We start from the raw sequence: 17,760 nt of genomic DNA, 5'->3' as shown, positions 1-17,760 counted from the left end.
TAGACGCATTGCACCACCCTCTACGTTATGAACACACACACACACAAGGTATTGACAGACACAGGCTACACATAACATACATTGCTTACTATACACACACACACACATAAGTTATTGACAGTCACAGGCTACTCACAACACACACACACACACACTACACTTATCAAAATCACAAACTACACCCACTATTCATAATGCACAACACGCACACTACCACAATGCATATACTATATACAACACATATACTGCACACACTACATACATACAACTCGCGACCCATATCATGTTTATGAGGCACAGTTCACGTCCTTGTTCCAGTATCTGCACATTACCTGCATGTGTTAAAATGTTTCAAGTACTTGTAACATTTATCTATGTCAAAGATATTTGATTTGATATTTATCAAGAGTCACATTTAATCTCTTTATATATGTTTGTTTTATCTCTGTGACAAGGACTTGTATCCCATCCACTCTCCATCAATGGGGTAACTCACTTTTAAATAAAACAGTTGTTGTAATAGAGTTACTCCAAAAGCCATGGGGTTGCGTGCAATGGTCCTGATACTATATATCATGATGACTGTCATAAGGAAGCAGTCACACAAATGAAAGCATATTGTTGAGATACTAAGTTATGCTGCACGCCTACATTTTTCGTTTTTTAGATTCCATCTCAAGTTGTTATTTTCTTTGGGCTCATGTGCACATAATAATAATATATTATTGTAATTAACGGTTTATTGAAAGAACATGGCAGCCCAAAGGATGAATTATACACTAAACAAAAATGATAATCATAAAGTACATGGTGACATCAGAGAGTGGGTCACCGCAGTAGCAAATACTCTCAGTATATAAAATAAAACTAAAAAATTAAGAAACATAGAGCGAACATGTAAGTTAGTTAACTTTGGATCTGGTATATGGGGGTCGGTCTTATACTTAAGTATAAACTTCTTTGTCAGTTGTCTCCCACAGTTTCTCGCATAGGAACAAAGGACAACTTTGGCTACTGACCCAACTTACAGATGATAATGGAGAGAGTTTTTTGCACTGTATTGTTGTTGGGAAGGTGATGATATATTCTGGTGTGGAGGAGGAGTTGACCGAAGGTTGAGAGGCTGACCCTGAAAGGTACAATAAAGGATGCACAATTCATGGGCGAAACATCGCTGCTTCACCTGTGTCTTTGGAGATGTGTGTTCTAGCCTTGCTAGCTCCTATCCGTCAAAGAGAGAAATTATGTTTTATGTATTTATGAAAATTGGCACTTTGAGTTGAAAATTAAGTTAATAATACAATCCACTTTCCAAATGTTTTCGCTTAAACCAAAACGTTAAGTAAAATAGTTTTCTTATATGTGTGTGTGTGTGTGTGTGTGTGTGTGTGTGTGTGTGTGTGTGTGTGTGTGTGTGTGTGTGTGTGTGTGTGTGTGTGTGTGTGTTTGTTTGTTTGTGTGTGTGTGAATATTTTGTTTTCCTTTCGTATCTATTCACTTAAATGTGAGTGAGGGGGGGGGGGGTTGAGCCTGTAAGGTACTCTGGTACTACAGTGGATATTGTAGTAACGTTGGCACAGCCCCCAGCAGGTAGCAAAGACCTTGACTGTATACTATCAGAACATCACCCCAGTGAATTAGTGCTCATCACTAGCCCAAGGCTCGTCGTGTCCTTGAACCCCAGTGTTGTTCCCAAGCTGCCACACCACTACAACCTCCGTTTAACAAGAAGTTCAGGCTATATAATACCATCCACGGGTATTTTCTTGCCTAATGATCAGTCGACAGCTATTATGTCGTTTTATTTTGCTCCTTGTCTTCAAACATTGTGCTTGTCCTTTTATCAATACAAAAAATAACGCCTTGGCAACATTTACAGGAGCTACATACCTTCGTGTCACCGTGACATGAACTTTTTATTCGTCATGTTTTCAAATTTTGTCAAATAACTGTTTTCAGACTGGATTTAGTCAGCTAAGATATCATCATCCTCCGTGATGCTATCGCCCAAATAAAGGGAAATATCTTAACGAAATACAAAGAAAGAGCTGTAAGGTGGTTAGTGGCACTTGGACCATAGATAATGACATGGCACCCGGACAGAGGGCCGAGCCAGACACATACTCAGTAACTCATATCAAAGCTGACGACGTGAAGGAGTACAGCATAAAAGCTTTCATTATTCGTCAACGCAATTTATGACAGACATCCCTCATCAACACCAGTAAGCTTTTTAACGAAATGTTCTTTTAGTTTGATGTCATTGATACCAAAACATCAGGGAAGTGCGATTTTTGGAATCCTTTGAGAAGATGGAAATAAATATTTATTTAGATCATGCAATAAGAGATTATTAATACAAATAATATAGTTTTGTTGTCACATAAACTTGGACTATTATGGTGTTATGTGTGAAGTAATTATTTAGATTCAACTAGTATGTATAAATAAAGGCAATTTAGCTTGGTGTTTAGGACAAATGAAGTTCATTTACTATTTGCTAACATAAAAGCTGTAAACTAGATATCTCTGTTTTGCTCTCTGAGTATTTTTTTTTTCAGTCGGTAATCGTGTAATTTTTGTAGATTAGTATTATTGAGTGATCAATTGCTTAGATTTTTAAAATGTATAGATACCTTTGAGCGCGTACTCTTAATTACTGTACATCGTACAGTATATTAGACATCAAGTATTGACATTATAAAGATTGAGAGAGTAACTCGTCTCTAAATATATATAAATATAGTCTTGGTATACCTTGCTCGTGTTGCCTGAGGGTCTCAATGATATGACGAGATTATCACTCCGTGATATCATGAGAGTAGTGTTGGTACCAACTAGACTAGAGACTATAGTATTTCCACGCTAACCCGGCCCGTAGGCCACGCCCTACTTCTATAAAAAATAGTTGATTGCTTCATTGAAAATGTTCGTGTAGCTGTCCATAGCTGTTCACAATTGGAAAACTGACCTGTTATTTTCTAAAATAATGTTAAATATCTGGACTTTTAAAATGCAAATAATTTCAAAGCATTGGCACTTCAGAGAGGATGTTTAACAATTTTAAATATCAATCACAAAAGGTCGAAGTCAATGTTGAAATTCGCTTTGGAATGAAGTCTTTTCATTATTTCTTTGTTTTGTACCAAACATAAACCAAACAGAAACAAATATCAAACATATGGTACAATAGATAATGAACTACAGTTTGTATGGCTGAATATATCTCAAATCATTTATATAACTGATAAAACTCGGTATAAATATGCGCAGTTCGGGGAGGTAAAACGCTCAGGGGAACAGCCCCTGGCCTTGGTGAGCAGACTCAACTCACAACTGTGTCAACAGATGTCAGTGCTGTGTTACTAACCAACAAAAACATTTCTCACACCCAAAGCAAATTATTAGATCTTCATCCACTAACTTGGCACTTCCTATCTTAAACGCTGCATTGTGACAAGCTTTAAGTAATAATATATGATACAAAGTATCTAGAAGCTATGTAGAGGTTTAACATTTTCATCCTCTGTCAACAAGTATCAAGACATTTGATGCAAATAAACGAAAATCTCGGCCAATGATGGACGAGGTATAGTTAATTTGTGTGTCATAGTATTCTAATGCGAGCTCTACCGTACTGACAGTCTGAGTCAAGTGTCTAGCTGATCTGCCACTGTCAGCTGATCACCTGTCGATCTGGCAGCAAAGTCCAGTGGCTGTTCCCCCGAGCGTCTTGCCTCCCTCCAGAATGCTCTTAATTAAATCAAGTTTTTTCAGGTATATATATGATTTGGGATATATCCAGCCATACAAACTGTAGTTCATTACCTATTGTGCTATATGTTTTTTGTTTTTGTTTTAATAGGGAACAGCCTACCCTGGCACAGGTCTTCCTCTCACAACGGGGCTGGGGGGTGAAAAAAATAAGAGTAAAAATAAATTAAAATTTGAAAATAAACAGATTATATTAACCAGCTTTTTGAGATGAGACAGATTGTATATGAGTATGGAAATACAGACGAAGGAAGAGCATTCCACAGTTTGGCTGTGTGAGGAAAGAAGGATGTACTATAACCGGTTATTCTATAGTGAGACCGACATCCACAAAAAAAACGGTGGGCACCGTGGGCAAGACGAGTGTTAGGGCCTGCCCACATGATCGAGCAGTGCCCGGCGTGCACGCGCTAAATGCCCGTTATCGGACAAAATTGGCTTGCAAACCATTGGAATGCCCGCACCCGTCGTTGAGCGAAATCATGGTCCGCCTGCCTGGTGGTTTGCTGCCCGATATGGAGCGACGACTCTGTATTACGTAATGAGGACATTGTTGGGTGTGATGTAGTCTGGTGGGGCATGAGTGGGCCGGCAAGAACAGTACTGGGCGGTAAGATGGATGGATGTTTTCTGTAGTCAAACTGGTGTATACTGAATTCCTTCCCCACGGTATATCTAGTTAGAGTAGGGATAAGACATATACAGTGATGTCATATCACGCCTTTTGTTGAATAAATTTAATTATCCAGGTATCTCTTTATATTTCCTCTAACTAATATAGTAACAATAATGAATCTTGAGTAACAGATGGATGAGTACAAGTAAGTAAATGATATTAAGGTGAAGAAAAAACAAGTGAACCCTATTTAATAAAACTAAAGTGCCTGCACACGAAAAAATAAAGTAAGTAAACAGACACTTATGTTATACTATAGAGTCTATAGTATAGACTGTCTTAGTATAGACTGTTTTAGATATGCTCTACGTATTACCTCGATTATGAAAATTTTGAAATTTGCTAATTATGAAGAAAACTTGACTGGGAAATAGTGTATGTTCACCTTTTTTTGCTTTCCTCTGCTGGCGAATATCAGTTATACAATATAGATTATTATGCATTTCTTTTATTTTTACGAATGTATGTTGTTTACGCCGTGAAGCACGCATACAATAGTATGTTTATTATGATATCTATGTCTTATCAATTTTCTTATGCAATAGGATCAGTGCCGGATTTAGACCTGTGGAGGCCCGTGGGCAGCCTCTTTGTGGAGGCCCCCCTCATTAAAACTACCCAAGAGGGTGGGGTGGGGAGTGAAGTGAGCCTAAACATCTAGGAGTTCCCTGGGGCATTGTAAGCCCCCCGGGAAAATTTTGAAATTTGAACACTTCTTTGGAGAATTTTGAAGCCATATGCAGTTATATTGAGGAAATTAGAACACAGCGCCCTGATGGCATTCGTAATGGAAGTGATAATGAAAAAAATATTATTATTTTTTTTAATCTTAATTTTGTTATTCCATGTAGTTTATTTTTAATCAATATATGTCTGTGGAATTCTAAATATATTATTAACAACACAAACAATAGCATTCATTAAAATATACTGTTCATAGGAAAACTAGGTATTCATGAATTTCAAGGAGTAGCTAGCCTAATTTCTATCACACTTCTTGCTGAACATAGTTTTACGTGATGGAATAGATAAACATGAATTTTAAAGAATAAAAATAAAAATAATCCAAATAAATAAATAAATAAAATATTGTAATATGTGGAGGCCCCCAGATAGTGGAGGCCCCTGGGCAGCTGCCCAATTTGCCCACTCCTGAATCCGGCCCTGAATAGGATAAGGAATGAGGTATGTTTAGTATATACTGTAGTATGTGTGTGTTAAATTAATTATGTGATTAAGAATCTGACTTAAATGGCCATTATCGAAGAGATGAAGTATATAATACGGGATTGTATTTAGATTTGTCAGTGATTTGACGAGTGGGCATTCCGCTCGATTTTCGTCCTGGACCTGACTAACGACGCTATCCCCTAGTGCGTGGAATGCTTGTCTAGATCAGAGGGCCAGCCAGAGGCAGTGAGACAGGAGAGAGATGAGACTAGACACGTATAGAGAGGAAAGCTATTTTGGGTTTTGTTTGAGGGAGGAGAATGATTACGCGTACGTGTTGGGAAGACTAGATCCAAAGACTATAATAAGAAAGACAGGAAAGCAAAGCGAAAACCGCGTAAGCCACATAATGTAGCGTTGACCGCGGGATCAACAGATGGCGTTAGTGTGCAATGCGTGGTTTGTCTGTACGTCGTCTGTTTACACGGACGGTTAACCATGAGTGGGCGTCACCATCACCAGTTACGTACAAAAACAGATCACCCTGAGTTTGTGTTTCACGTTTTCCCCAAAGACAGAAAAAGGTAATAGCACCACTATTTTTAATGTACGTATGTTTGGGAAAATATATAAGGTATTTCCTACTACAGCATGTTTTTTTTTGCTTTTGTGTCTGTATATTGCCCTTATACATTTACTGTACAAGGTTAGTAAGGATGTGTGATTTGTATACAGATATGTGTTCTTGTGTGTTATAAGTTGATTAAGAACAAGCAGTAGTGTGAAGTATAGCATTAGAGTGCAGCAAGACTTATATTTTATTGCTTTTGGTTTTGGTGATTGCATTGCGTGAAGGATTGCTATATGGGGATTTTAACTGTTTTCTTATATTTACACTATGTACTGCGATATAATGTTGTTAACAATTATCTTATATAACAGTACAAATAACTTTGATATGTCACACTATGCTCTCAAAATATACAGTTTTTCTGTTTTTTAAACACTGGTGAATCCAGTCTCCTTTTTTTTATGTTTCTTCCTCATCCAAAAGAAGTGCAATAACTGCAAGTTTCTTCTTGCTAAATGAATATGGCGCCATTTTTACTCCGAAGCTACACATCGACTGACCGATCGCTGATGGAACACGTGACGGAACGGTGACGGAAGATGTGAATGCTCGCAGTTTTGACGGACCGTTGCCGATCCATGATGTTATCGATACGTGATGGATAGTGTGAATCAGCCTTAAGGTGGCGGCACACTGGGCACTTTTCCTCCCAACCGTGCTGGGTGAACACGGTCCGGCCAGCAAAACAAAGTGAAGTTTTCGTCTCACTTGGATGTTTTGTTAGCGCGTCTACCCAACGCAACAAAAACAACAACAAAGCGTCTAGATAAGTTTCACCATGGATCCCGTTATAACAGTTGAGGCCTTGTAGGATTGCGCTAGAGTTCTTGAATTGTCGAAGAAAGTGAGGCATCTGCAAAAGTTTGTTTACAAGCTGGCTGATCAAGGAAGACCCTAAATAATGATTTATTAATACTAAAGAAATTTTAAAGTGACGAATCAATAGAATCATGTCACCATTTTATGTGTTACATTTTAAATATTTACATAAGAACATAAGAAAATAAGGAGTCTGCAATAGGCCGGTTGGCCTGTGCATGGCAGCTCCTGTCGAGAGTTACTACCACTCTCTATCATCCATGAATCTATCTAGCCTCCTTTTGAAACTTTCCAGAGTTCCCGCATTTACTACAAAGTTGCTAAGCTTGTTCCACTCGTCCACCACCCTATTTGTGAACCAGTTTCTTCCTATCTCCCTCCTAAACCTAAACTTATCCAACTTGAATCCGTTGCTCCGAGTCCTATCCTGCTCGGATATTATAAGAACTTTATCTATATCCCCTTTATTGATTCATTTCACCCACTTAAATACTTCTATCATATCTCCCCGCACTCTTCGTCTTTCTAGGGAATGCAAGTTAAGTTTCTTTAACCTATCCTGATATGGAAGGTTTCTAAGTCCCGGAATCATTTTTGTCATTCTTCGCTGCACCGACTCTAGTGAATTTATATCCATTCTATAATAAGGGCACCAGAACTGAACCGCATAATCGAGGTGCGGCCTGACTAGCGCAAGATATAGTTGCAATAAGACCTCTGCACTCTTTTTTACTTACACTTCTAGATATAAAACCCAATACTCTGTTTGCCTTATTTCGAACATTAACGCACTGTTTTCTAGGCCGTAGGTCCGGGCTTACAAGTACCCCTAGGTCTCTTTCACAAGTCGACTTCTCTAGGTCGATGTTGTTAAGGCTGTATACATTATAAGTATTTGTTCTTCCAATATTAAGTACGCTGCACTTGCTGGTGTTGAATTTCATTTGCCATTTTTCAGACCACCCCTGCAGTTTATTTAGATCCTCCTGTAATGCATTTGCATCCTGCCCTGAATTAATTAGAGTTTTACTAAAATATTCAACACTTAATATGAAGCTTATTATTTTTAGCACTAACCCGGCCAGCAAAGCTCGCCGCCAAACCGTTGTCCATTTTTCGTAACAGACGAAATCCTGCTGCTTGCTTTCAGCCCAGCAGCCAGCAAATACGGCCAACATGTGCTCAGTGTGCTTACGCCTTAAATTAGTCATAAATTACCCTTGTATCATCTTCGTAAGCTGGTCTTGATTAAAACAAAGCGAAGTTCACAATACTCATGTTTTTACATCATAGCAAGAACATCCCAGTGTAGAGAACAAGTCAGCATGACACTTATACGAATGCTACTCACGAAGGAGAAACTTCTGCAGTCTCTGATGTTAGAAAGTTTTGACAGAAATGAATGCCATGATGCCCCAACAGGCATTTTCTGGTTGCCTGCAGGAAAGGTGTTTGGAACAAAACAGTGTGCCTGAGCGGCGTTGCTATTCCTGAAATTGTGGACTGTTACTCGTAGATGTCGTTAATGAAGTGATATGTTACTGCTTGTGGATGACGATTAGCTATGTAGTTGAACAGACAACTGGCATATTCAGACCAAGCTTGACTTGGTGGTACTTTGTTCCATGTCAGTACCTTCGAAGCTCAGTACTGTCATAAACTTTGAGTTGACAGGCTTGTGGAAGAAACCATTTGCTGTGAACACGGACAGGTTCACAGAAGTGATTCTGTACTGCATGAGCTCCTCTAGTTTCACGGTGGCAGTTCTGTGAACGAAATAATTTTTAAGTCAGGAACCGTGTAATGTAAGTTCTTCATTACCTTCCCATTGTTTTATCTATGATCGCTTCAAGACCAAGGTAAACTGTCTCTTTATTTCTTTTAATCAGTCTGCGGATTCCTCTGTGTGTATAGGATGATGGTTTTCTACATTTTGAATTTGTATCACTACACATTAGTCAAAGAAAGAGAATAGAAAAAGGGGGGAACCCATTCCACAGACGTATTATATCTTCATTACTGAGAGAGCTGCTGTGGAATATAAGTAAAACTACAGAATTCTACTTCATGTAAAGTAGATCCCACTACGTGGCAGGGAGTTGCCAGAGTATCCTTAACGCAAAACAATAATAGAAATCAAGACGAACATTAAACTCATGTATTTATGCAAGCTTTAAAGTAAACCTTTGAGTTACAATAAAAATCTAAACAAAATTCTGAACGTTCCTCTCGTGTTTTTTTTTTTCAGTGGCCACTACGGAGAGCACTGCACTAGGAGGACCACAGAGTAACATCACTGAGGCGCACGTGAAGAGGGTGCTGAAAGCTGATAAGGGCAGTAACGCTCAACTTAACTCATGGAATGTCAAGGACTTCACTCAGAAGGGTGACAACTATGCCAATGTCGTCACCAGCGTCAGCGTTAGCTACTCTCTCCATGGCCAGGATCAAAGTGTGTCCTATGTGGTCAAGATAAACACGAAATACAATGTGGATAATGACATGGAATTATTTACTGCGATAATATTTAAAAAAGAAGCAGAATTTTATGAGGAAATCATTCCTTTATTGAACTCTGAGCTGACATCTGTGGGTCTTCGTGAATTGAGGATGCCGAAATGGTTTTATACACATTGTGAAGACGGTCAGGATATGATCTTCTTAGAGAATCTTCGCCCCCAAGGATATCAAATGTTTGACCGCAGGAAGGTAATGGACGTGCCCCACGCCACCCTCGTTCTACAGGAGCTGGCCAGAATGCATGCCGCTTCCCGCTTACTGCAGGCAAGGACACCAGACGAAGACTTTTGTGACCAATTTAAGTATATAAAAACTAACTGGATAAATTTTTCCGACACTGCAAAAGAAATGATGAATAACTTTTTTGCAAGCAGTATTTGTAATGCCGAAGAAATGTTACACAAAGTGAAAGGGTACGAGTTAGCAGAGCAATGGATGGCAAAGAACAAGACCGATGGTGCTGGTGTCCTCGAGAGACATCTAATCAGAAATCCAAAATTTGATGTTATCTGCCATGGAGACTGCTGGAACAACAACGTGCTCTTCAGGTTTTTGAAAGTTGTTTTGTTGATCTAGTCTTTTGTCATAAGTTGATGACCTGCCTTTGCCCGGGTGGGCTATTCCCCATTTATATATATATATATATATATATATATATATATATATATATATATATATATATATATATATATATATATGCAAGTAAATCACTGTAGGTGCGCGTGATCCAGGTATATGCTGATAACCACAAGGAAAAAGAAAACACGAAGTTCCCAAGCGCTTTCGTGTAATTCACATCTTCAGGGGTGAGTACAGACTAAGGAGAAGTACAAAACAAGGTGTATATATACAGAGGAGGGTGAGATCAGGTCCACAATGGTCAGGTATTAGGTAATGACCCTACTAATCTTTAAAAGCACCGCAACGGTCGGTAGTCAGGTCAGAGGGTAAGGTGACCCAACCTTCTCACCTGGTTACAAATCTTCTTAATTACAAAATTGTCCAGTTTGTACATGCCATTACTCAAATTCATGTTGACTGCTTCGGTTTGTTTAATGAGACTAGATTCTATAATGTTCCTACTGTCAATTGAATTACAAGTTAATATTGAGGAGGCATTATCCCAGTCAATGCAATACTTGTTATCCCTCAAATGAACAAACAGAGCATTGGATTCCTGGCCTGTCCTAACACTATATTTATGTTGTTTAAGTCTAGCTACAAGATCTTTACCTGTCTGGCCTAAGTAAAACATATTACATTCCTTGCAAGGAACTTTATAAATGTAACCAATTGTGTTGTTGGGGGAGTTCTTGATTAACATTTGTTTAACAGTGTATGAGTTTTTAAATGCCACATTGACGTTCCAGGTTTTTAGTTGTAAAGGAATTTGAGAGAATTTTTTGTGAAATGGTAATACTAAGAGATTCTTATGGTCATGGGTGGGCTTGGGATCAGTTCTATAAAAAGATTTCTTAGTAATGTTAAGGCATTTGTCTATAAAAGATCTAGGGTATTTAAGGTTTGAGCCAATATTATAGATATATTTATATTCCTCATCAATGAATTCCGGGCTGCAAATTCTCAAAGCACGTAAAAACATTGTTGAAAATACTGACTGTTTGACTCTATTATGGTGGGCAGAATAATAATGAATGTATGAACACACATTAGTAGGTTTTCTATAAATACTGAACTTAAAGGTGTTACCTATTCTGTGTATCAGACAGTCTAGGAATGGCAATTTACAGTCATGCTCTAATTCCACAGTGAATTTGATCGAGGGGGCTAAGTTATTAAGTTGTGGCAGGAAAGCTTTTAGGTCCTCATTACTTGGCCAGAGACATAATACATCATCTACATATCTAAACCAGACTGCTGAAGGTGGTAAAATATTACTTAATAGTTTCTTTTCAAAGAATTCCATATATAGGTTGCTTAATACAGGTGAGAGTGGATTACCCATTGCCATACCAAATTTTTGAGCATAATATTCTCCATTGAATTCAAATTTACAATCCTTAATACATAGTTTGATGAGTTCGATGAAGTCGTCTTTCGAGACGGGCAATGAAATATTATCCAGGGAATCTATGAGGAACTCCAGTAAATCATCAACTGGGACCTTTGTAAAGAGTGATGTTACATCAAAACTGACCAGTTTAAAATCATAATTAATGTGTAAGTTATTGAGTTTATCAACCAGATCCATATTATTCTTATATTAGAGTTAGAAATGTTGCCAACTAGGGGATTTAGTAAAGAAACTAACCATTTAGATAATTTATAAGAGATTGACCCAACTGAGCTAATGATGGGTCTTGCTGGGTTATTAGGCTTGTGGGTCTTGATTAAACCGTACATGTATGGCAGTGGAGGGGACGTTGAAGTAAGATGTTTAATGAGAGTAGCTTTGCCTCTCAATAGAGACTTAAGTTTTTTGTTGAACTGGGTGTTAACAGTGTTGAGAGGATTATTTATGAGCTTAGAATATGTTGCAGCATCACATAAAAGGTCATTCATTTTAGAAATATAATCATCTTTGTTTAAAATCACTACTGTGTTGGCTTTATCTGCTTTAGTGACATGTAGATCCTTATTTTTCTTAAGGGCTTGGATTGCTTTGGTGAATCTTTCTGGACAGTTTGGAACACAAGGCTTAGACATAGATGCATACACAACACCTTTACACATGTTCACTTCTTCACTTGTCAAATTGCTGAATTTCTCCAAATTGCAAAATGCTCTGGCTATGTCCACACTGTCGACTCCCTTGCTAGAGCCATCAAAACTTAAACCATAACCGAGGGCACACAAGGTATCATTGTCTAGTTGTTTAGAGGAGAGATTCACTACACAGTTGCGATTGGCATCCTTATTTCAATCACTATTCCTAATGAGGAGTGGCAATTTGTGGTCTATCTTAGCTTGAAGATCAGAACGCGCACGTCTCAGGTTATCAAAACAGTAATCCAACATGAACTTTTTCCAATCACTCGGTATGGTCACATTAAAAACATGCTTTTTTTGTCTTACAATACGAAAAGCTTCACCCACTTCAATTTTCTTTATTTCAAAATGTTTCTATAGGATGATTTCTTGGAAATCATCAAAGGGGCGGTCTGACATCTTCAGGACACGTTGTGGGAGAATTGATCTAGGCATAACTTTATCACTAAGGCATGTTTTGTACTTTTCCTTAGTCTGTACTCACTCCTGAAGATGTGAATTACACGAAAGCGCTTGGGAACTGCGTGTTTTCTTTTTCCTTGTGGTTATCAGCAACAGGCTTTGTGTGAAATATAACAGAGTCTAGGACTGATTTTAGTATCCTGGTGGTCCAGCGGTTAGCGTTCCCCGGTCACAGTCATAGGCTTGTGGACCATGGGTTCGAATCCTGGCTACATGCGCAAGTACGTACCTTTCTGAGGTTCGGCACTGTGGTCCCCTTCAAAGTATTTCCCTTGCGATGCTATATACGAACGCCAGCGTTTCTTCAGAGTTTCTTCCACCGCAGGAACATTTTTGGAGCTCACTTTCTGGAATAACTCTTATAGCTGCCATCGTGCTACTCCGAATGATATCCACGTCTTGAAAATGCGTCTCCTTGATGTGTTTCTTCTGTGAAGAAATAGAAAAAAGTCACACGGGGCTAGGTCAGGTGAATAAGGAGGGTGTTCCAGTAAGGTAAGTTGTTTCTCGGTTAAAAAACTCACGCACAATCAGTGTCATGTGCGCTGGGGCATTGTCATGCTGCAAGATCCACTTGCTTCCAGCGAAAAGTTCTGGGCGTTTTTCGTCTAACTTCTTCTGTAAGTCTTTTAAGCACGTCAAGATAGAAAAACTGGTTCACACCCTGCCCTGGGGGAACAAATTCTCTTTGAACTACACCCTTAGAACCGAAAAAAGTGATGAGCATTGTCTTCACTTTCCACTGTAACATGCAACAATTCTAGGGGCACGGCGAGTTTGCAGTTTTCCACTGAGTGCTTTGGTGTTTCGTTTCAGGGTCGTATCACCAGTAATGACTCAGTGAAGCGGGTCATCTCCAGCCGTTTATCTTTCCAAAGGGTCTGAGCAAATTTCAACTCTTTGTTTTTGTTCGTCACTGAGATTTTCCTGCACCATTTTCGCACAAACTTTCCTCGTCTTCAAATCATCAGTCAAACCCTTTCTGTTTCTCTGTCAATCTACTCCTCATCTGCATAACTTCTCATTGCCAATCTCTTGTTAGCTCACACAACTTTCCTAATTTTTTCAATGTTTCCCTCAGTCCTGCTCTGCTCGTTGTTCGTCGTCCTTCTCTGTCATCGTCTGTCACGTCTTCTCTTCTTTCAGAAAATCTCTTAATCCACTTGTAAACTGATGCTTTCTTTAGTGCATTATCCCCATAACTTGGGTTAACATGTCCCGAATTTCAGGCCCAGTTTTCCCCAGTTTCAAGAGAAACTTGATGTTCGTTCTTTGTTCTAAAACAATGTCATTATCGCGACAAAACCAGAAAACATTCTAATACAATAGCTGCCACTGCACACTTCCGGCTCGCTTGAGATCGACGATGCAACTGGGTAGTAAGAGGAGGGATCAAGGTCACACGCACGCCATTCACACTCGTTACACTGTTGCCTGTTGAGCCCTGTGGCGAGTTCGCTAACTTGATTGTCAGACCATATACATACTAACAAAATTACCCAACATCACTCGGATTAGCTATATACTGTATTACCTTGAGTGTCACTTTTTGCTCTCCGTGAGCTACCGTGGGACCCACCCATGTATATATATATATATATATATATATATATATATATATATATATATATATATATATATATATATATATATATATATATATATATATATATATATATATATATATATATATATATATATATATATATATATATATATATATGTTTGTGTGTGTGTTTGTGTCATAATAATAATAATAATAATAATTAACGGAATATTGAGAACATGGCAGCCAGAAGACGGAATATATGCAGTTACATAATTAGGGAAGAGATCACTTGATTGACAAATAATATACTAGTAACACAAATGATACAAATATGATATACAAAAACAAGGTAGGGAGAAGGTCATAATACAAGGCACTTCAACATAGTAATACCAGTGCAAAAAGGTAAGATTGACTGGGAGTGAACACACTGGTTGACTATGAGTTGTTGATAATTTTTACAATGGTTAGGACTGGGCTGTTCTTATAGCAATCAGTATGTGCTTATATGGGCTTGATGCAGTTGTATTGTCCAACAGCAATTTACGGACGAAGGATCTCGGGTGGAAGCAGGAGCCTCGAGGATGGGGCAGAATCTTTTCAGTAAATTTGCAGATGAGGTCGTGTGTTGAGCACTTCTTGATATGTGGAGTAGGAAGGGGAGAGAATAATCTTGCATATTCCTTTCTGCACTTCTTCTAGGTGTTTACGTTGTGTGGCATTTAGGGAGGAAGACCAGGCAGGGGAGGCATAGATGAGCTTGGAAAGTATGAATATTGAGTATGCACTGAGGAGCTCGGGCCCAGGAACTCTGAGGGACTTGAGTCGGCGGAGGAGGTGGAGACGAAAACTGGAGGACTTGACAATTGTACTGACGTGTGTTTTCCAATTTAGTTTGTTATCTATAGTGACGCCGAGGAGCTTGGTGCAGTCCACAACCTGGATTGTGTTGGTGTTCAAAGTAATGGAGGGAGGTGGGGCAAGGTCGCAGAGGAGGTTGATGTACAGTTGCCAGCAAATATTCTCCCACAGCCATGATACACAGGGTTTTGGTAGGATTTTTGCTGGCAACTGTACATAATCATAGTTGTTACCGCCGCAGTAAGATAAGCTAGAAGAGAGAGAAAGAGAGGGATAACCATAATAAGATAAACTAGGCGAGAGAGAGAGAGGGGATGAGATAAGAGATATAGTGTTGACAACGAATTTGCTGACCAATCTGCTGAGGTGTTTCAATACGAAAACATATGGCCCTCGCCTCCGGGCTGAGATTGCCCTCAAGGGTAGTCTACTGATTTCTACAGGACAGACAACACGTTGGTTCAGACCACTAGACCCTAAAACGTGAGTGATCGTGAAGTATTAGAATCTGCTAAGAAACTCTAAATAACTTTAATAAGTATATTTGTGTACTGCAATTTGATCATATTATACCAATTGTCTCCTGTATCAATAGTTATAACATGCGAGTTATATTTAAGATGTTAACAGGCTATGTACTGTATATTGATTGTATTTCATAATATGTGTCCTGAGATAACAGCATTTGTTATATGAGAAATGTTCTTTAACAGGTTTTGACCGAATTATATGGTACGCGTCAACGTTGAGGGTTTATTTCTCCAGCAACAAACCAATAACGCTCCTATGAGCGTTAACAGTCAAAACCTATACGGGAGGACTGAGGACTGTCGAAGGACCAACGCCGGAGTTCAGCGTGGGAGAGCATAGGCTCGTCGATCGCCCACCCACCCATAGTGGGTGGATCACCCACCCACCCACAGTGGGTGGATCACGTGCGTCGTCAGCAGCGAGGCAGTGATAGCGAGTGCTCTGTGTTTGAGTGAAGTGTCTTAAATACCTGGACAGTGTCGTAAAGCTTCGGTCTGCGCGTACGGGGCTGTGAGCGTTCATTTCCGAACAGGGAGGCCGCGCACCTAGTGAGCTAAGGTTTCAGAACACCCGGACAGTGTCGTAATGTTTGGTCTGGGCGGACGGGTAGTTAGCGTTCGCTCGGACACGCACGCAAGTGATTATAGAACCCAGGACCACTATGTGTGAACAGGGATCGCTACCACCACGCCACAAGGACAACAGGAGCAATCCTTGGCTTTGTTATATTCCAGAGAGAGAGAGAGAAAGAGAGAGAAACTATATCTAACAGGAAAGCATATACTGTTAAACACTGCAATTCTCATGGGACTCTTCTCCTATAACTTCAGGTACAATGAAGACGGTGATCCCGTGGAAGTGATGTTGGTGGATCTTCAGCTGAACGGAGTGGCTTCTCTGGCAAATGACCTCAACTTCTTCCTGCATTCCAGCCTCCACGGCAACGACAGGAAGATTAATTTGCAAAACTTCCTGACCTCATACTATTACACCTTCACAAAGGTGTTGGAAGCCGGTGGTGAAGCCACACCCTTCACCCTGCAGGAGCTGCATCAGGAGTACATGAATAAGTTAGAATATGGTGTTCTCTTTTCTACTATGGGAGTGACAATGATGTTTAGTGAGGGCAGCGACACATTAGATCTAGATGCTATGAAAACCAACGAGGATGTAAAAAGGGTGATGGAGGAGTGGCAGGTGACGACAATCAAGATGATGGACACCAATCCGGCCTTTCGGTCTCGTTTCCTCGCCTCGTTTGACGAATTGGTTGAGCAAGGACTTACCTCCTAGGTGTTAATGTCTCACACGCACAGATTTAGGGCATTTTTCCGGCATTTTATATTTTTCAGGTGGGAATTCTCTCAGTGGATTTGCATTATAATCTATAACTTGATTCACTTCTTTGGATCCGTATTATATTTCTTATTCTGTAAGCATATAAAGCCATACAGCACTATATGATATCAGTATGTTACGTTTGTTTAAATAAATTGGTAAAAACATATTTTAAAAATTCCTTTGTTTTAATCAATAACATATATTCTATTCTTTCATATTTTTTGGTTCCTGAACCTATGAGGTTCCATAAATAAAGACCAAAAGCACGTAATTATCAATAGTACCTGATAGCTCATATTTATGATATTCGAATGAGAATACACTTTCAACAAATAAGACTACAATATGTCTTACAGGTCGCTATGAGAGTCTGAATCACTATATATTTTATATTCAATATAATTACGAAAAAAAAAGACATTAACATTGGCCTCTTTTTAAGTCGTGATTAACCATTGCCATGTATTTAGCAGCTTATTATGACATAAGCTGAAATCGGGTTAGAACGGTTGGGCAAATTATTTCAATCGGTCGAACATATCTCGAGGTAAGATAAAATTACCGAATAACCATTTTTGGTGCTAAAGTCCATAACAAGCTGGAGAAGGGTTGGTTAATAGAGCATATACACACTCACCGATATTTTCGTTATTTATTAAATAACTTTGTGTAGGGGGAGTCTGTTAACACACAGAC

The 17,760-nt window shown here is 39.1% G+C and overlaps 1 protein-coding gene across 1 annotated transcript; it reads left to right on the top strand.

The window, feature by feature from the left end:
• The first annotated feature begins 2,111 nt into the window (after window positions 1-2,111).
• LOC121869798 lies at window positions 2,112-17,228 on the top strand. Its single transcript, XM_042371379.1, has 3 exons — window positions 2,112-2,224; window positions 9,319-10,138; window positions 16,554-17,228. Coding segments are annotated over exons 1-3 (1,284 nt in total). The 5' UTR covers window positions 2,112-2,223; the 3' UTR covers window positions 17,017-17,228.
• The last annotated feature ends 532 nt before the right edge of the window (window positions 17,229-17,760 follow it).

Source organism: Homarus americanus, unplaced genomic scaffold (assembly GCF_018991925.1).
Source record: "Homarus americanus isolate GMGI-L3 unplaced genomic scaffold, GMGI_Hamer_2.0 scaffold32583, whole genome shotgun sequence".
In the NCBI taxonomy this organism is placed as follows: Eukaryota; Metazoa; Arthropoda; class Malacostraca; order Decapoda; family Nephropidae; genus Homarus; species Homarus americanus.
Note: the sequence above shows the minus strand (reverse complement) of the source record. Positions and strands in the feature narration are given on the sequence as shown.

What these genes read in the sequence shown, in the direction of transcription:
- LOC121869798 (XM_042371379.1), top strand. An exon ending in AACAACAACGTGCTCTTCAG is followed by an intron (nt 10,139 to 16,553) that starts GTTTTTGAAAGT and finishes CTATAACTTCAG; the next exon opens with GTACAATGAAGACGGTGATC.